Source organism: Phascolarctos cinereus, unplaced genomic scaffold, assembly GCF_003287225.1.
Source record: "Phascolarctos cinereus isolate Bilbo 61053 unplaced genomic scaffold, phaCin_HiC Scaffold_2;HRSCAF=192, whole genome shotgun sequence".
Taxonomy (NCBI): Eukaryota; Metazoa; Chordata; class Mammalia; order Diprotodontia; family Phascolarctidae; genus Phascolarctos; species Phascolarctos cinereus.
This window is the reverse complement of record NW_027555625.1, coordinates 303,062,451-303,083,771: the sequence shown is the minus strand read 5'-3', so window position 1 is coordinate 303,083,771 and position 21,321 is coordinate 303,062,451. Positions and strand designations below refer to the sequence as shown.

General features: G+C 38.3%; 1 protein-coding gene across 4 annotated transcripts in view; it reads right to left on the bottom strand.

Annotated features, from left to right (window-relative positions):
- The window catches only part of TTLL11 (tubulin tyrosine ligase like 11), a 253,372-nt gene that overhangs the window by 113,339 nt on the left and 118,712 nt on the right, over window positions 1-21,321 (bottom strand). For 3 of the 4 annotated variants that reach the window (XM_020967575.2, XM_078150148.1, XM_078150149.1), the window contains one exon: window positions 4,885-4,992. The exons of the other annotated variant lie outside the window; for it this stretch is intronic. In XM_020967575.2, coding sequence (XP_020823234.1) covers window positions 4,885-4,992 — 108 coding nt within the window. The remainder of the gene's footprint in view (window positions 1-4,884; window positions 4,993-21,321) is intronic. 4 annotated transcript variants of the gene reach the window in all.

Below are 21,321 nucleotides of genomic sequence, written 5' to 3'. Positions count from 1 at the left end.
ACAACTAAAAGACAATTACATGTTACTTGGGGAGTGGCTAGATGGATTGTTTCCTCCAGTAGATTCTATCCTCTGGTGAGATCACTAAGCCTCCAGTTTTTCTAACCAAAGATAAGGTTTCAGAACCTTTGCAGCTGGAACCAGAACATCTTATTGCCCTTGTGGACTTAAGAAAGCCTTGTTAGCTCCAGTGCTAGGACTTCCAGATTACAGTAAGCCCTTTTCTCTTTTTGTATATGAGCATAAGGGAGTAGCTTCAGGGATCCTCACTCAATCCCTTGGTCCCTCTCTTCACCCTATAGCATATTACTATGCTCAGCTAGATTCAGTGGCTGCAAAGGCTCCTCCTTGTTGGAGAGTGTTAGCGGCCACCACCCTTTCAGGTGAAAAGGCATGTGATTTGGTTTAGCAGCCACGCTTGTCAAGTAGTGTCCCCATGAGGCTGAGGCTTATCACACTCAAGCTTCCCTGATCAAAGACTTACTGGATATGAAGTGACTTTTTTAGGTAGAGGAAAGGGGATGCTAAAGCGTAATTTTGTTCTCAACCCAGCCATGTTACTCCCTGACATGAAATGTTATTTTCCAAATTTAATAGGGAGCCTCCCCATAACTATTCCTCTGTGGTAGATATGGCCAAGAGACCCTGAAATGACTTCTCTGATACCCTCTTGCAGAACACTCTCCACATCTTATATACTGATGGTTCCTCTTTTATGAGATGGCATCTGGTACACAGGCATTTCTGGGGTCTCCAACCATGACACTGTTTGGACAGCCTCTTTGCCACCTAACCTCAGCACCAAAGCTGCCAAATGGATGTGCTTGTACAAGCTTCCCTCTGGCTGCGGACAAAATACGAACCTCTATACCAATCCCTATTATGCCTTTGGAGTCCATCATATCATCGGGAAGCTGAAGGGTTTCTTGACTTCTTCTGGTAAGGTCATCATGAACACACAATACATTGGTGAACTTCTATCCTAGTGGCTCTGGCTTCCTAGTGGTCTGGCTATTATCATGGTCCTGCCCACACTAATGGTACTGAACCTGTTTCAAGAGGCAACAAATGTGCTGACACTACTGCAAAATGTGTTTCCTTTGAAGGCGCATGTGTTTCATCTTTCTGCCTTTGATGATGCTGACCTCTCTCTATCTTATAACGACTCTGAGATTGCAAAATGGAAACAGTATTTCTGAGCTAAGCAGGTATCTGGGGTCTGGGTGACTGTGAAAGGCAAACCACATCTTCTTTGGAGTTTCTGTCACCAAGTATGTCTGTTTGCCCACAAGGTAGGCCATTTTGGCACACAATGAATTGTTGATATGATTAGAAGGGCATGAGTTGCCCCTGGTATTACCCATGTTGCTGCGTGTATTTGTGCCTCCTATCCTACCTGTCAGGCATTTGATCAACATGCATTTTGTGCCATCACTATCACTTTCAGCAGCTGCCCCCTAGCTCATACTTCTTTGGAGCACTTGCAAATTGACTTCACCCACACACCTACGTCTGGCCTCTGAAGAGTCTGCTGAGTTGTTGGTCAGCTCACTCAGTGGGTGGAGGCATTGGATGGCTTTCTAAAGCCAAAGCGAGTTTTGTGGCTAAAATTTTTCTCAAAGAAATCGTGCCCTTCTTTGGCCCTCCTTGACTCAGTCAGAGTGTCTCACTTCACTGACACAGTTCCCAAATTTTTACTTGCCTTGGGGTAACTTCTAGATTTCATGACCTTTAACACCTCCAGAGTTCTGGTCAGGTTGAACATATGAACAAAGAACTTAAGGCTGTAACTGGCAAACTGTGCAATGAGACCCACCTTAAATGGCCTGAAGTGGCTTTATTTCATCTGTGAAGTAGACCAAGGGGAGAATTACATCTTTCTCCTTTTGAAATGCCCTTTGGTCATCCTCCTATAAAGACAAAACTTTTCTCCCTAGTATATATGTCATACTTGGAGGAGATACTTTTGTTGTTTCTTCTATACAGGAACTGAACAACAGGCTGGGGAAACTCCACAACACAGGAGCTGCAGTACAGACAGGGCCTTTGGACTTTTCCTTACACGGTCTTGCAAAATCATTCTGCAGATAAGTAAGGTCTACATCAAGAATTCCAGCAGACCAGTGGAACTCAACCTGCCTGAGAAGGCCCATTCCAAGTATGGCTGACCACCACAACTGCACTCAAGAGCTGAGAAAAGACTCTTGGGTACATTATGTCCACATAAAACTTGCTCCTTACTGTTTCACATGAGAGTAATGTATCCAAAAATCTTTTCTGTTTTTGTTTAATCTTAATATTTTTATCCATTGTACTTTCTTCCCCAGCTGACTCTTCTCTGGAGGACTGGAGAACAAGAGCACCTAAAAGCAATCTACTCATCGTTAGGGAAATTTTGGCAAATTTAGGATACTGAATACTTTTTTTTTAAAGGCAATTGGGGTTAAGTGACTTGTCCAGGGTCACACAGCTAGTAAGTGTCAAGTGTTTGGTCTGAGGCCAGATTTGAACTCAGGTCCTCCTGACTTCAGGGCCGGTGCTCTAACCACTGCACCACCTAGCTGCCCCTGATACTGAATACTTTTTAAATGGATACTTTGTACTATACTATATGCTTTATGCCTATGCATCCTTATTAACATAATTTGCAAATCAAGTTGGCTGTTGCTTAATTCTGATGTTATTACTGATTGCTCTTTCCTAATTCTATTCCTGCCAGGAGGATTGGAAAAGACTTAATACTATTAGTAAAATTCATGGTGATATAGGGTATGCTTTGTATCACCTTAGAGCAATTGGGCCCCACCCCATGTATGGGGGATTTGTCATCATCTCCACCAGACAGACCCTGATTTATGGGTCTCTATTAAAATTCTCCCACAACCAGCAGATTACATTGACTCTGGGTATTCTAAATACTACCTTTGAAAAGGGCTTCTATACTCTTTACTTAAGCTACTTATAATATTTATGCCTCTAGAAGGAAAATAGAAGATAATAAGCCAAGACCAATATCACTGATCCAACTTTATAATAAACAACTTATTTTCCAATTTAATGGGTGCCTTAATGTCATCAAATTTAGGATTTTATTGCTTGTATTTACCACTCCTCTTCTGAGTTTTCATTTCTGTGTCAACCAAGATGCAAGCTCCTGATGATAGAGTAGATTTAGGAGATTTGAAGATGTGCAGACTGACTTTTGCTTTTCTTGATATTGCCAAAGGAGACCCTTTTATTTGTGCCAAAACTTGCCTTTTTAATGGGATTAGAGACAGGAAACCTCAGTGTATTTCTTTGGCTAACCTTACTAATAATGGCTCTAGCTGGACCAAGTATGATTCAACCTTCAGTACAAATCTATACTATAAGAATAACAGAACGTTTGGAAGAATTACATATCCTATTTCAAAAGTTCCTTGGGGACTAGTGGCCCCTCGATAATTCTTTGTGCAATAAAGCTTATTCTTCCTTTCCCCTAAATTGGTCTGGGACATATGGGATCACCTATTTGGTCCCACCAGGAGTTTTAAACATCAAAAAAAAAAAAAAAGACAGGTTACAATCCAAAACTCTGTAAAACAACATAGAAAGGGGATGAAATGCCTTTGGTCCCTAACTCCATATATTGGGGTCTATGCTTTGGAACAGGCTGCTAAGAATTTCTCACTTAAAACTGAAAAACTCACACATAGCCAAGTGAGTCCATCTCTTCCTTCCAAATTGAGGTAGATTCTTTAGTACAAACAGTTTCGCAAAATCATATGGTCTTAGACCTTGTTATGGCTTCACAAGGAGGAGCCTGTGCTATGATCAATCAGTCTTATTGTTCTTATATTAACTGATCAGGGGAGGTTGTGAGGAGCCTGCAGGAAATCCAGCAGATTACAGCAAAACACAATTGCCTAAATTAAATTAGCACTGGTAGAATCCTTCCTCCTGGTTCTCTTAGTGGCAGGGAAATGGCATATTAGCCATTATTATTCTTAGACTTTGTATTAGCTGTTGTACAAAGATATGTGAAAGGATTTGTCCTAGTGGTCTTCTTTTGGTTCTTGATTCTGATAATGAGCATATAAGAAGCTTTGTAAATTTGGTTTATAGAAAGTGATCCATGATGGGAAGGGGATAACCCCCCCCCCATCACCACAAGGATCAAAGGGGAGGAACTGTGAGAATCCAACTGACTCCATTTTATGAACAACTTCCATTTTGAGACTTCAGTTTTGTTTTCCCATGCATCTTATTTTGGGGAATTCTACCTGTTTGCACACCCCCTACCAACTTGGAAAGTACCAAATTTAACCTCCAATAAGAAATCAGATTATATAATCTTACATCCTGTTCTGTACTCTTTTTGTTGTTTTCTTTTAATGTATAAAAATCTGTGCAAAAATCTGTATTTAGGGTCCTTGTGTCTGCTGAGGGACCCTGGACCTCATTTGTTCTGCAACTGTATATCTTGCAAATAAATCACACAGTGTGGACTTTGTTACCTCAGTTATACATTCACTCACGACAGTCTAAATCTTGGCTTTGCCTCTTACTAGCTGGGTGACCATGGGCAAGTCACATAATTTAGCTTCAGTTTTTTCATTTGTAAAATAGGAATAATACTTGTTGTACTTAACCTCATAGAGTTGTTGTGAAGAAAGTGTTCTACAAACCTTAAAATGCTGTAGAAATTAGTCCAGTTACTTCCCTTCTCTGAATCTCAGTTTCTTCAGCTATAAAATGAAAACCTACATTACAGGGTTATAAGGAAATCCTTTGCAAACTATAAAACACTATGTAAATGTTAGTATCTATTATTAGTAGTCATTTAAATAATATAATATTAATGACTATACATGACTTTGGCTTCTCTGGGACTTCAGCACTGACCTCAGCTGACCTGCTTCAATGTTCAGCAGTAGATGCCTCTCAGCCTGGAACCAGCTTTCCTTTCCTTGACTCTCTGTCTTTGATGTTGTTGTGGAAAGACCACTGGATCTGTAGTAAGAAGGCCTTAGTTTGAATTCTAGTATTGCCACTTATTAGCAGTGTGACCTTGGGCAGGCCCATGTTTTCTCCTCTGTAAACGAAGGGGTTGAACCAGATGACCTCTATATGTTCTGTGATACTGTGGTAGTTGCTGCTTGGTTTAGCCTTTTGACTCTGAGCCCCATCTGATTTACTTATGGCCATATTTTGAATAAGAGCAAAGTTTAATTTACAGTTTGAAGTCTGACCCCAATATTCGAATTTTTCTAATATTCAAGTGCCTAACATAGAACTCTGTTCAGACAGGATCAACTTGGGAAAAATATTAACTACATATTTGAAAAAACAAACAATTTTTAAGAAAGATTATGTAAATTACATCTAAGGGCTTATCTTTTATACGTGATTAGTAATTATTAATTTTTTCAGTACCCTTCATTCTTATGGGCCTTAATCTTTATGAAAATGCAAGTGGCTCTGGAATGAACAAATGTCCAACTGCTAACAAGGGGCTTGGAGATCTACAGCATTTTTTTCTGCTACTGATTCAACTGTCAATCACTCGGCAAAACTGGTGAACGGTTTTTCAGAAAACTGGAAAGAAAACAGGATGAGTAAGAAAACTAGAATTCTAGTCCAAGTTTTGCCACTAACTTGCATTACAAAATTCATGAATTGATGAGAAACTTCCAAATGTAAATCGAACTTTGCTTTTTATTCAGTATAGCAATCTAAGTGCCATACAAACTCAAAATTCATTACTGGATTCACACTTACTTAACACAGGCAAATCACTTCACTCCCTGGCACTAAATCTGTAAAATGAAAATCAGACTACACAATCTCTAAGGTTTCTTCCTGTCCTCAACTTTTATTTGTTATGTCCTAAGTTCTTTCTTTTCCAACTCAAACCTCCCACATTCTGTTCTCCTCACACATTTTGTGCTCTCAGCTCCCTTTGAGATCTCCCATTCTAGGATTATATGATTAGAGAGGTGATATAGTCCTACTGTACTTAGCCCCAAGCAGACTACAGACACAGCACTCAGTGCTTCCAGGATGTTCATATTTTAAGAACACATAGACAACAAACTAGAGTACCAAAAAGAGTGGCCGGAATGGCGTGGGGTCTGGAAACCATAGAATTTGCATCCAGTATAAAGATATAGGGATAATTCTCCTAAAGAAAAGATATGGGTACCATGACAGTTGTCTTCAAGTACTTGAAGGGGGGGCTAGCATGTATTAAACTACATCCTGCTTGGTCTCAGAGGGCAGAACTAGGAACAGCTGGGGCAGGGTACATTACAGAGAACAGATTTCAGTTTGGAGTCAGGAACTTTATAACAACTAGAGCTACACAGCAAAGGAAGGAATGCACAGCTCTGTGAAGTGATGAGCTCTCCTTCATGGGACATGTTCAAGCAGAGGTTAATAATTTGCAAGGGTGATGTTGCAGAGAAAATTCCTACATAGAGTGGGAGGCAGAATTATGTGACCTCTAAAATCCTGGATCTATCCAATCAATGTGACAAATACATAAATAATCCTATTACCAATTAGAATGTGTTAAATGTCATAAACCTCATGAAATCACAGAATTTCAGTGTTGGCAGGTACCTCAGTGGTCACCTAGTCCAAATGATAACTGGATGAGAGTCTCTACAACCACATATTGAATAAGTAGTCACCCAACTCTGGCTGAACACCTCCAGGGAGGGGAAACCAATTACCTCTGGAGGCAGACCATCGCACTTCTGGATATCTCTAATAGTTAGAAACTTTTTCATTACATCAAACCAAAATTGACCTCTCTTCAATTTCTACCCATCATTTCTAGTACTGCCTTCAAGGGCCGAATAGAACAAATCTAACCTCTCTTACATATGACAGCCTTTCTACTACTTTAAGGCAGCTATCATGTCCCCCTGAGCCTTTCCTTCTTCAGGCTAAACATCCTCCCTAACTCTTTGAACATAAAGAGAGGTAACCAGGATCTGTGAGGGGTTGAAAGAGGGAGAGAACACACCCTGTGGAAGGGAACCGGGACTTTGGAGACTTCCAGTCTCTCACTCAATGCAGGAATCTCCCCTACAGAATCCTTGAGAGTTAATTATCCTGCCTTTGCTCAGAATATGCCAGTGATAAAGAACTCCCTACCATTTGAATCAGCTCATTCCATTGTCAGACATTTCAAAATTAAGAAAATCCTTCCATATGGTGAGAAAACTATAAAATAGTAATAGTTGACACATAACACTTTTACAAAATGTTTTCACATCCGTTACTTCACTTAATCCTCACAGAAACCCCAAAGGAGGGAGTATAAGTGTTATTATCTACAATTTACAGATGAGGAAAAAATCTCAGCAAGATTAAATGTCTTGCCCGGGATTATATATTTGAGAAGGTTGCCCATGTCTTTTGCCTCCAAATCATTAGCTCTTTCCACTCTTTTCAAATACCTCTGTAAGAACCAGGCCAACATTTCTTAAAGAGATATAGAAGAAAAACTAAAGTTCACAATCTCTTCCGTTACCAGTAAGGTGGACCTCTTTTCTTCTTAAAGAGATGTCATCTTCTCTGTTTGGGAAGGAATAGGACAGCCTGGCGGACCTGTATAGTATGTGGATTATCAGCATTCCTTACATAGCTGGGATACCGAAAACCATTCAGGCTTTTAACATCTGTAGATTAGATAATTGTCATGCACTGTTGCCTGGTTCACCATGCAGAATGACTAGAGCTTGTGATTTGGTCTGCCATGTGGCAGTGTGTTCTGTACAACAAACAGAAATATTGCCAATTTTGACAGTTGTTGCACAGTGAATTTATTAAATATTTGGTTAATATACTTTCTAGTAATGGTTTTCCTGTATTGATCTATCTTACCCCCTCCCTTTCACCAGGAATTCTCAAGCACTTACCATACCCATAGTACTGTGGTAGGCATCTTAAAGATTGCAAAATTGACCTGAGATGTGGCCTACCACTTTTAGTACCTTATGACCTAACTGGGGAGACAAGACATAATATGAAATAAATAACATTATCATTGTAATGTTAACCTAAAAGACCTGCTAGGTCTGAATCCCAGCCCTACTGTTCACTTGCTATGTGATCTTGAGAAATTTACTTTTCCTTTCTGAGCCTTAGTTTCCTCACACAAATAGTAGTTGAATGACAGATCTCACAAGAGTATTATGAGACTCAAACAGATAATGGATGTCAAGTGCTAAGTAACTAAAGTATCTATCTGTGGAAATGACAAATGAGACAATAGATATAACATGCTTTAAAGCAATATGTAAATGTCAGACATTATTGTTGTTAGAAATATGACAGTTTTTCAAAGCAGGAACTACCTTTATAGCCCCAAATAAAACAGTGATTCCAGCCATTTTAAGTAATGTAATCTTTAGAACACAGAGCAGGGAGAACACTGTATTGGGAAGCACAACCTTTGGTGTGACTGAAGCCTTTGTGGCCCTTGTCTCAGCTCTGCCACTAACTAGACCTATATTTTGGACAGTTCCTTAAGGACAAGGACTGTTTCATTTTTGTCTTTGGATTTCCAGCAATGGCGCAATGTCAGGCCTATAGTACAATCTTAATAAAGGTTGTTAATTAACCCCTATGACCTCCATTTTCCTCAACTGTAATATGAGGGGGTTAATCCAGCTGATTTCTAAGGTTCTTTCCAGCTTTGATACACTATGATTCTATATTTGCAGGTGTTAAGGTAATGGTAGACATTTGGAGAAACATTTTAGGATCAAGTTTGACAGTGGCATGCAATGTGCCTATTTTTTCCTATATTTTAATGTTTTTAAATTATATTTGAATGTCATAATTTATAATACTTACATGAGGAGCATCTTCAAATGGAACCAGATGACCCATTTAAAAATACTGTACCATGTACTAAGGAAGCAGTTACGTCAAATGATGGAAGCATCATGACAATCACTGAAAAAAAAAGGCAACTAAATGGCTTCCCCAAGAACAAGTCATGCCACACTAACCTCATGCCTTTTTTAATTGGCTTTCTAGAATGGTAGATCAGGAGAATGATGTAGACATAGGATAAGAGCTGGAAGAGATATTAGGGGTCATCTAGTTCAACCCTCAACATGTTCTGTGAATATTTTAGCCTAGAGAGATTAAGTAACTTGCCCAAGGTCATGCAGGAAATATGGCAGAGCTTGGGTTCAAAGTGGAAAGTATTTTGACTCTAAATCCAATATTTTTTTCTATCATATCCCACTGACTCTCATAAGGTTAGCCAGATTTAGCAACATATTTGACAGAGACTATTGCTCTATTCTTATGGAGATGTCAAGAAGAAGATTAAATAATGCTATGGTCAGGTAGATTCAGAACTAGTTGAATAGCCATGCTCAAAGAATAGTCCCTAATGATTTGCTGTCAGCTTGGGAATTCTAGAGACTTCCCTGAAATACTTTAGGAATCTGTGTTTAGCTGTGTGCAGTTTAACATTACTATTGATGACCTGGATAAAGGCATAAATGGATGTTGACATAAAGCTAAGAGGGATAGTCAACGCATTGGCAGGATTCAAAAAGATCATGGCATGCTTTAACACTGGACTAGACCTAAGGGATGGCTAGACAGCAGTTCACCTGAAAAATATTTGGGGATTTTGATGGACATGAGCCAACAAGTGTGATACTTCAATAGATCTGTGAATTCGTTGATGTGGTGTGCCCTTTCAATAGCACAGACTGTAATAATCCATTTGTGTTTTCTCATCCTACAGGATTCTTAGCCATAACCTCCATAAATCCTCCAAAGGGCAATCACTCAACTTGATAGAGATCTTATTCTAGGTAGCTTCATGTTGCATAGCCTCGTATGGGCCCATCAGTGGTTTCTCTTCACTCTTGCTATATAACACCTTCTTTTTTGGTTATATATTTCTTTGATAATGTCTTTTAGACCACTTCTGTGCAATTTTTTGTTGATAACGTATTGCAGTCTTTTCACACTCATCATCCACTGTTTCATTGCCATTTAGATGACCTGTAGCTTGGAGACTGTATTATTCAATACTTTGTAGTCATGTAGCATTACAGAAGAATATTGTTGTTAAAAAATAGTTTTTGCTTTAGAGAGAAGCTTTGTTTCTCAGATAAGCCCCCATGCATATCCGAAAAATTATATGATTCCTTTATAATGTGACAACAGAGATTGCTTATTAAATGACTCTCTAATTATAAATATCAAGCTAGCTATAAAACAGGAAGATCCATGGGTCACCAAGAGTGTCATTGTCATGGAGGATGTCCAGTGCAAAGTCCAAATGGAAGAGGAATTACCTATAGATGGTGAGGTCCCCCAAATGTTCTAACAGTATAATGTGATAGGAAAAAAGCTAATGTGATCTTGGGTTTCACTGAGAGTGGCATTGCGTCCAAGCTTGTTCCGCTGTAGTCTGGCCTGGTCAAATGACATCTGGATTATTGTATTCAGTTCTGGGTATCACATTTTAAAGACAGTCATAAATTTGGAAAGCATTCATAGAAGGGAAACTAGTATGGTGTGAAGGACTTCAAGATTATTCCATATGAGAATAGGTTGAAGGAACTAGGGATGCTTAACCTGGAAAAGAAATTGGGGGACATAATAGCTGGTTTCAAGTATTTGAAGAACTGCCACATAAAAGGAGGAGTGGAGCTTGGCCTCAGAAGGCAAAACCAGAAGCAACTAGGTGGAATTTACAAAGAAGAAAACTTAAGCTTGATGTGAGGGAAAACTTCCAAACAACTAAAGCTATATAGAAGTAGAATGGGTTCCCTCAGAAAGAACCAGGTTCCCCTCACTTGAGGTCTTCAAACAAAGGCTAAATAATCTCTCTTTGGGTATTTGGTAGAGGGAATTTTTGTTCAGGTATAGGTTGGAGTGTATGACCTCTGAGGTCGCTTCCAATTCAGATCCTGTGCTTCTGTGAAGTCACTTACTCTACTTAGTTCTTAGTTTTCTCATTTATAAAATGAGGCAATTGGGCTAAAGGATCACTAAGGTCCCTCCTAGCTTTTGCATTCTATGAAATAATATACATATAACGCTGTATCAACCCTAAAGCACTATATAAATGGGTTGTTATTATTATACTACTGTTATTATTAAAAGGTCTTTTCTTGCTTTTACATGCTGTGTTCTAGAGTCTCTTCTAGTGCAAACATTCCACAGTCTCATGTTTGGTGTTCTAAGGTCCTTTCTAAGCCTAATAATCTGACTCTGTGTTTGGTTATCTCAAAGATCAGGAATATTATTTCACTGAAGATATTTTCCCATTTGAAGAGTAGAGATGGAGGATTGACTTTTCAACTAAGAGAATTTAAGTTGATGTGATATTCTGCACAAAATAAATATTTAATAAGTGTATGCTGAATTCAATTAAATTGTAAATACAATCAATTCATTATTCCTCAATCTATTTAATACCCACTATTGAATTGCTTTTCAGAATCAGCTACATGACCTTGGGTGAGTCACATGTCCTCTCTGGGAGCTCAGTTTCCCCTTCTATAAAATGAGGAGATTGGATAAGATGACCTCCAAAAGCTCTGCTTTCACTGTCATTCTATGACTCCATGAGTATAAGAGGGTCACCTAAGACATGGAAGGTATGGATCTGAGACTGCCTTATGGGAAGGGGTGGGGTGGTTCAGAATATCATGTGGCTTAGTACAAACCCCAGCTGTGAAAATGAATACCTGAGGCAAGGAGAAAGTTCCAAAAGCTAGAAATTCCTTATATAATGTTTCTTAGAAATCAATTGTTCTAGTTCACTGCTATAATTGCAAGGCATAATTCCATTACCACCCCACCTCAAATAAGTCTAATTCACATAACATTGTGGAAGGTCAAGTCAAAGGAATTCTATAGGGCTTATTACCAAAGCTAGAAAGAACCTGGCATTCCTCCCTCCCTCCCATTCCCTTCACTCCTTTTCTCCCTCCATTCAATAAAGTTCTTCCATGAGAATGGATCTAAACAACATGACTCATAAGCACCCTCCTTGCACGACTTCTCGATTAGGATTTCAATTTGGGGAATGGTTTGATTGCTTCTGAAAATGGTCAAAGACCACATCTTACCAACACTAATTATTCCTTTAAAATGTGCAGATCCATCCTTTTGCTAAAATAAGACCTGCCGCCAAAGTTAAATTACATAGTACATCAATGTCCTCCATATACTCAGTTCTGCCACTCTGTCAATGTAAAAAATTTACAACAGATATAATCTCTGTGAAGGGGTAGGGGAGTAAGGGGAAGAATCAAATCCTAGAAAATACAAGCTCAATTTTAAATAGAATTTTAATTTTAATGAAAGCTTCAGGGAATACTGTTTATGCTGCTTATCTTTCATACCTGGTGATTAAGTTAATTTATACTTAATGGAAAAGGATATTTCTAATCCCCAGACAGGCTCAACATCTGTCTGTGACTATGTTTTTGGAAGCCTAAAGCTGCTTATGATTGATGTAATAAAACTGGGCTGCTGCAGAACTGACACCTGAAGGATATTTGTAAAGGGGGGCAGGGGAGAAGGGAAAGAGGGATGTTATTTTTTTTTTTTTGCTTGGCACTTGTGTTTCAATCAGATCAGAATCCTGAGCATTCCATTTTACCACCCATTAAAATGCTACTTAGCCCTGTCTTCATATTATTATATAGGTACACATGGATAAAAGAAAACAGTAAGGAGGTACAAAATACTTTGGCATACATAGGGTCACAGTACATCAGAATTAGAAGGGACCTTAAGAGGTCACTTAGTGCAACCTTTACCCTAAGTAGGAATCCCTTCCTAATGTCAGATTAGGAAGAGACCTCAGAAATCAGTAAATCCAACCTCCTACTCTAAAGCAGGAATAATAACTCACATTCATGATAAGGATTTTTAAAGTTTCAGAAGTGTTTATCATCATCATCATCATCATCATCATCATCACCCCATTTTACAGATGAGAAAACTGAGGCTGAGAGGTGAAGTGATTTTTCCACAGTGATATAGTCAATTAGTGGCAGAGCTGGGATTTATGTCCACATCTCCTAAACTTAAATTCAGTGCTGTTTCCACACCACTTCCCTATCCTTTTCACTCTATATTCTATGAATCACAGTCTCTCAAAGCTAAGAGAGACCTCAGCGGTCATTTATTCCAAGTCCATCCCTAGGAAAGATGGATGGAATGCCCTTTAAAAGTAGGAGGGAAGGGAATCTACAACCTGGGATTATACTTTTACATCTCTTATGTTATTTCTGCTTCTGGAGCAATGTTTCAGGAATTCATGCTCTTTGCTAAGAACATTATTGTGCTTACATAATAATTATTAGTATTATACTTATGCATTATGCTTATAACTTACACAAAGCAGATTAGGGGCTGATTATCTGCCTTTACAAAGGGCTTCATCATAAGAAACAGAGAATGTTAGAGTTGGAAGGAACCTTAGAAATGGTCTAGTCCAATCCCTTTTATTTTACAGATGAGGAAACTCAAGCCATGAAGGTAAAAATAATTTGCTCAAGTTGACCCAGTGAGCTAGTGTCAGAGCTATGACCAGAATCTACATTCTAGTCATAGTCATATAAGTCATGATGTCTCCATGACAAGAGGGTTTGCTCCAGTTCACAAGTGACAAAAGGCATAGCAAAATCTAGTAACAGAGGCTCATCAAAATCACTGGTGTCCAGGCCTGCACAGGGATTAGCTTCCTCTGGCTATGATACAGAAATTAGCAGTGCACCACTAGGGCATGAGGATTCTTGTTTGAGATTTCCAGTTTTAAAAGCAAGGTGGTTTTTATATGAAGTGAAATGTATTGGTTTTCTGAAATTCACCTTCTGAGTTAGACTTGCTTTTAGTTACAATCAATTGCACAAAGATAAGACAGAGGAGAGTGGCAATAGAAAGCAATTTATGTGGAAAAAAAAGATTTCATGGTTTTTGTAGTTTATAAAGGTCAATGTGATCAAACAATGTGATCTGGCCACCAGGAAAGCTAATGTAACCCTAGGCTGTATTAATTAGCAGGATAGTGGGGTAGAAAACAAAACAAAACGACTGTTGGAATAGAAACTCAAAGTCCTGAGGTCCATTCCTGCCTCTGCCTCTAACCAGCCCTGTGACCTTGGATAATCATTTCACTTCTTTGGGACTCAGCTTCCTCTTTTATAAAATGAGAGTTTTAGACCAGATGAACTCTGAGGTCTCATATAGTTCTAACTTTCTAGTTTCTAAGGGTACTTCCATAACTAAATTCTGTAATACACAATGTTATTCTACTTACACACAAGTCATATTCTCCATGTACACACAACCTTTCAGGAACATGTCTACTGGGTATACTGTGCTATACATACTTATGCTGACACACACACACACACACACACACACACACACACACACCCACACACACCCACACACACCCCACCTGGATCAGTAGGAAATTCTTTCTTTAGAGCATCAATAGCTTTGGGTAAGCTGAACTCCACACTCAAGAAGAGAGTAAAATTCCCACTAGCTTTTCAACGCCCTTGAAGTTATATATATTCCCAATATTGCTTGTTTGCTAACTTAAAGGTTGAGATTTGCTTAACCTACAAATGGATTATTTTCTTTTCAAAGGTCTGACATTCACCTCTGGAAATACCTATTTAAAAATCTTTGGAAGTCAGATTCTATTACATACTTCAAAGAGAGGGAACATAACCATGGTTTGGAGTGTCCCCTTTAAAGTTAGGGCCCAACTCAGTTCTTGGTGATTCACCACAAGTACAGGGGCTAAAGTGCTGCACTGAGAGTCATGAAGACTTGGCTACAAATTCCACTTCAGACACTTAATAACTGTGGGATCATGGCCAGGTCACTTAATTTTCCTAATTTCCCTGAACCTCAATTTCATCATCAGTAAATTGGTGTATAATATCTACAATTCCTACCTCAGAGAGCTGTTGTGAGGTTCAAATAAGATTATGTATGTAAAGCACATTGCACAACTTTAAAGCACTAAAGGGACGTCAGTTATTATTATTAGTTGAAGGTTTATGAAAAAATAAAATGATACTGATGTTAGAATCTCTACTGCTTGTCCTAAACATCAAGGTAGAATTCTCCCAGAAAATTGGAAAGAAAAACCCTTTGAGGGGCAGCTAGGTGGTACAGTGAATAGAGCACCAGCCCTGGATTCAGGAGGACCTGAGTTCAAATCTGGCCTCAGACACATAACACTTACTAGCTGTATGACCCTGGGCAAGTCACTTAACCCCATTGCCTAGTTAAAAAAAGAAAGAAAGAAAGAAAGAAAGAAAGAAAGAAAGAAAGAAAGAAAGAAAGAAAGAAAGAAAGAAAGAAAGAAAGAAAGAAAGAAAAACCCTTTGGTTAGTTGGTGAATGCAGCCCTTTCTCCCTCCTTACATAATGGCATTTTTACTTTTATTACTTCAGAATTTCAAAGTACAGAAGATCACAGTTGGCTCACAAGCCCTGGGTTCCAGCCCAATCCCAGCTTTGCCCCTTACCAGCTTTATGGGGGGGAGGTGATCTCATCTCTTTAAGCCTCACTTTCCTTATCTGTAAAATGGGGATAACTTTCATAGAATTTTGTTTACATTTATTTCAAATGAGATAGTGCATGTTAAACGTTCTGTGCTAATATGCCTTTGTGCTGAGCTAAGTGCTGTCTGAGCTATTTTTATCACTGAGACAAGAATCTCTTTGTTGCTAAAACCATGAGTGCTACATTTTTCTGTTAGTTACTGTTGAATGGGTTTTACTAACAGTATGTGCTCAGTCTTCAAGTCCCAGTTCAAACATTAGCTTTTCCATGAAGTTTCCCCTAATCTTCTCAGAAAGTAGTAATCTCTCTTCTTAAATGAGAATACTTTATTTTTACATATCACATACTTATTTTCTAATTGGTATTATATTTATTTGTATAAATATCATCTTACACTTTTTATGCTATATAACTTCCTTTAAGGCAAAAAATTTGCCTTAATTTTCTTTGTGTGACTCTCCCATTGTCCAGAATTGCACATACTCAGCATTTAGTAAATGTTTGTTAAAGGAATAAATGAATGAATGAATGAATGTAATATAGTAGTATGGTTTTCTCATTTCATAGTATGGTTTTCTCATTTATTTCCTCCTGAGCCTTATACATTTTGCAATCTTGGAACTACTATTTGTTTGTTTTTAATATTAAGAAAAAATACACCAAACTTGGGGGGAAAGCCTACACAAAGCTAAATGGAGAGAATTTGGAAAAGCATGCCATAAGGAGGAATCGTTAATTTCTGAAAATAGGATAAGAATTTGAGACTGATAGCAAAATAACAATCACCCACATCTCTCTCTGAGTCCCAGTTTTTTCACCTGTAAAATGAAGTTAGTAATAGTTACCTTTTTATCTTACAGGATTATTGTGAGGGAAATGTTTTATAAACTAGAAAGGACGATGGAGATATGAAGTATTCATGTTATTTCTCTGGCACTTAATAGCTTACGATGCACTTTCCTCCCAACAACCGTGCGCAATGGGCAGAAAATTGAAGCACAGAGAATTGAAATGACTTCACCGTGGCCCCTAAGCTGACAGCTCCAGCCCCAGCTAAGGCCTCAGGCGGCTGTCTCCTAGGCCAGTTTTCTTTTCACAGCATCTCTACAGGAAGTCAGTGAATGGATCTGAGAATGGTACTGGTGAAACCTTGAAGGCCAGAGTGAAATCGGGTATTTCCAGACAGGGAGATAAAAGAAGGCCCAAGCTATTTCCTTAAGAAATACCTGTGGGGGACAGAACAAGTCGTGTTTGACCAGAGTAAGATGTTTCATATCTAGATGCTTTTATCACCTAAAATTCTTCCTTCAGGTTTTCCCAAGCTAGTCAGAGACCTCTTAACTCTCCAAAAGAGTGGTCATTTTTCACAAGAGGCTTGTTGCTAATCTGCATGTCTGTAAGTAATTTAAGGACACTATATAATAAACCAAGTAGGAGAATATTGATTTTTTTTCTTTGCAACATGTTTTAATCCAGATATAGCTTTCCTTCACAAAAAGTTTTTTAGGACCTGATATCCTCCACTCTAGTGAAGATGGCTAGCTCAGCTAAAGAAGAAAGTGAGTTTTATAGATACAATTCATTTGCTCTTTGGCCTGTGATGGGTTTTTTTTCTTCCCAATCTCCTGCCAAGTATTTCTAATGAAAAGAGAAACACATAAAAGAATGTTCAAAGGAGACTATGTCATAGAAGCACAGATTCATCAAGTCATAGAATTTTAGATCTGAAAGTAACTAAATCATAGGATTTAGAGCTATAGAGAACTTATGGCATAGTATCTTACAACATACTAGAACTGAAAGAGCTCTTAGAAGATAAAGTGTTAGAGGTGGAAGAAACCATAGAGAACCATAAGGGGTTTTCCATTAAGGGGTTTCATTTAATTCAGTTTAATTTCAACTCTCTTATTTTACAGATGAGCAATCTGAGGCCTTAAGCAATAAAATGACTTTTCCAAGGTCACATAGGCAGTAAGCGGCGAAGTTCAAATCCAGGTCCTCTTCTTCTTTCTTTCTTTCTGCAGTCTAACATAAATGAGTCCTCTACAAGATCACTTTGGCTATCTATCTTTGGCTTGAGGATCATCCAAAGCAATCCATTCCATTGTTGGATAAATGATCGTTAGGAAGATCTTCCTCACATTGAGCTTATATTGCTGCTAATATGCATGTCTGTAAGTAATGTGTGAAACAGTATATCTGCTTCTCAGTAACTTCTGCCCATTGGTCCTACTTCTGGAGCCAAATGAATCTCTTTATTATTTAATAATTCTTCAAATGTTTGTAGACAGTAATCATGTTCCCTTACAGTCTTTTCTATTTTAGGCTATAACTGCCTAAGTTCCTAATCCATATGTTTTTTTTTAGAAGTTACATATTTGTTCAAACAACAACAAAATGTACCAAAGCCCTCATGACTTCAAATCAACATTTCTCTACTACGACCCTTTGCTTAGGCAAACTCCCCATCACAGCCATAATCTCTACACACCAAAAAGGTAACAAAGGAATACTACAATCCTGCCTCAGGCACTTTCCAGATGTGCCTAATTACAGACAAGTCATTTAATCTCTCAGAACCTCAGTTTACTTATCTGAAATAGGAATGATCATGAAAATGATCATTGAAAAGCAGTATGCTGTAGAAGTTACAGAGCAAGTCATCAGTCGGCAAGACCTAGGTTCAAGACTTGCTTCTGATTCATACTGGCAAGTCATTTAATCTCTCAAGGTCTGTAAGCAACTCCCTAAAATGGGTTATTTCCAGACGGGGAGATAAAAGGAGGCCAAGTTATTTCCTTAAGAAATACCTGTGGGATAGAACAAGTCTTGTTTGACTAGAGTAAGATGTATCAGATCCTGACGCTTTTATCATCTGAAATTCTTCCCTTAGGTTTTCCCAAGCTAGTCAGATACCTCTTAAATCTCCAAAACAGGGGTCATGTTGCATTCATTAGTAGTGGAAGTTCTTCATCATGACCCTGATGAAATCATAGGTCTGGTTTAAAAAAGAAAATACTTGCATTATCTACACCTCACATGATTGTGGTAGGAAAAGTGTTTTACCTATCTTAAAAGCGCTATGCGAAAATAAATAAATAAATAAATGAAAAAGATAAAAACAAGTACTAAAAAATAAATGAAACAAAAAAGTGCTATGCAAATGTGAGCTATTAAATTACGTTGATTGAGTTCAGTTGGAAGAGGGCAGGATGACTGTAGAGAAGACTCATGTTTGCATCTTCCCTTTCATTCTTTCCTTGGGCTCTACGAGCTCTGCCACTTCTATCATATCTTTTTCTTCTCCAAAGGGAGCCAGGAATTTAGAGGACATGAAGGTTCAAAGGTCATCTGGTGTCTTATGGTGTGGGCTTTGTTGTTGCTGCTAATCTTTTGAGCCAGAAGGAAAGCCTGTATTATCCTTACATGTCCCAGCTCACAGTCTTCAGTTTGAAAATAATCACTATATATTTTTTAACTTCTAAAAGGATTCCCTACTCTGAAAGGGTCCCGGGTGTAGTATACAATGCTTGGTTCAGATCACTTTGGTATTAAATGTGCTCTTTCGAATTGTTCAAGTTGATGGGTTTCTTCCCTCATAGTCATTTCATTGTTAAACATCATTTTTGTGGCAGGGGTGGGGGGAGGTGGAAGAGGCAGTACTAATACTTATATATAATGCTTTTAAGTTTGCAAAGATAATGTAATTCAGAAGACTTAGTTTGAGTCTTAGGTCTCTCACACTTAACTATATTGATGACCCTCAGCAAAGCACTTGAGCAGTCTGTGTCTCATTATCTAATTTGATCCTCACCATATACCTGAGGTAAATACTATTATTATCTTCATTTTACAATGAAGAAATGGAGGCTGACATGTTAAGTGATTTTCCCAGGGTCACGTAACAAATAAATGTGTAAGATGAGGTCTGAATAGGTCCTCCTGACTCCAGGTAGTCTCTCCACTGAGCTGTGATGATATGTTGAGTTACATGGCATATGACTTTATCACATTATCAGGAGTCTGAATTTCAGTGGTCAATATTCTCATGAGTAACCATCTTAAAAATTCTGAAGAAGAACAGTCCTCCCACTCCAAAAGGCTCATGGAGTTTGAATGGAGATTGAAGCATACAAATTACTCTCTCTCTCTCTCTCTCTCTCTCTCTCTCTCTCTCTCTCTCTCTCTCTCTCTCTCTCTCTCTTTTTTTTTTTATTTTGTTCCTTTTCTCCTGTGGTTTCTCCTATTGGTTCTAATACTTTATGACATGACTGATGTGAAAATGTTTAATATGAATGTATATGTAGAGCATATATCAGGGAAGGGGAGGGAGGGGAAAATTTGGAAATCAAAATCTTATGGAAGTAAATGTTGAAAACTAAAAATAAATAAATTACTTAATATTTAAAAGAAGAATAACAGTTCTCCCATATATATTTAACCTGGGTTTGATGTCTGGCTCTGTCACATTCATGCTATAGCCTTGAGTTAGGCATTTCCTTTTTCTGAGGCTCAGTTTCTCCAACTGTAAAATGAGGGCATTGAACTAGATCTTTAAGAGAATACAAACTCCTCCAGAACGGAGACTATCTCATTCTTGTATTCATATATCATCATTTAGCATAGAGCATAGCATATAGCAGGTACTTAATGTTTGTTGATTCATCTGAGAGCTGTTCCTGTTCTAAAACCTAATATTCTATGCTGTCATTCCCCTTTCTAAGCCTCAGTTTCTTCATCTGTAAAACAGAGACACTGCCTACTTTGCAGGGTGGTTGTGAGGATCACACGATCAATGAATATACTGTCTCCAATGACTAGAGTACACGCTCTTTTCATCTCCACCTGCTTAAGTCCTCCTCCTTCAAGACCTGATGCAAATGACACCTTACTGATTTCTCCAGGTGAAAGTGATTATTCTCTCCAAAGAAACTTCCTAGAGTACTTTGGATTTCTCTCTTTTGACCCTATCATGTTGTACTTCGGAAAAGTGCCATAGGAACATGGCAGATTATGAGCTTCTTAAAGACTGCTGTAGAGCGATGGGGTTTTTTTTCTTCATTTTTGCATCCTCAGGATCTAACGATGCCATATATAAAGTAGCACATGATAAATGGCTGTTGAATTTAAAATAGATGTGAAAGTGCTTTGTAAATTGCAATGCTCTATATAAATGCAAATTTTTGTGGCTGCTGTTGTTGAAGGGGTACACTCTAGTTATCTGTGAGTTTTATTTATTTATCTGTGAACAATTCCTTTCCTAATGATGGCAGATATATGAATGAATGCTGAAAATCATAATCAGATCAAAATGAGGGGCTTCATTCCATCCACTCATTTTATTGATGGGGAAACTGAGAACCAGAGATAGAAAGCATTTTATAAAAAGAGGTGATTTAGACCTCAGGTCTCTTCAAGCTCTACTATTTTAGGATTCCATAATTCCTTATCTTGTTTGATCATCACAACAATCCTCATTTTGTAAATGAAAAGGTCCTGAGAGAATGTGACTTGTCTCAGGCCAAACACCCAGTTAGTGGTGGAGGTAGGGACTAGAATCCAATTGTATTTAGCTGACCACTAACTGTTATTAATGTCAATTCTTTGTACATTTTGAGGTAGAAGCTAAAGCTCTTTTTGTTAGGGCTAATAGTAGCAACTGCTTTGGCCAGGGGAAAGAGAGGCATTCTGACATAAAAAATGCGCTGCCCTTTGGTAAGTAGTGAGGTCCCTATTATCTGAAAT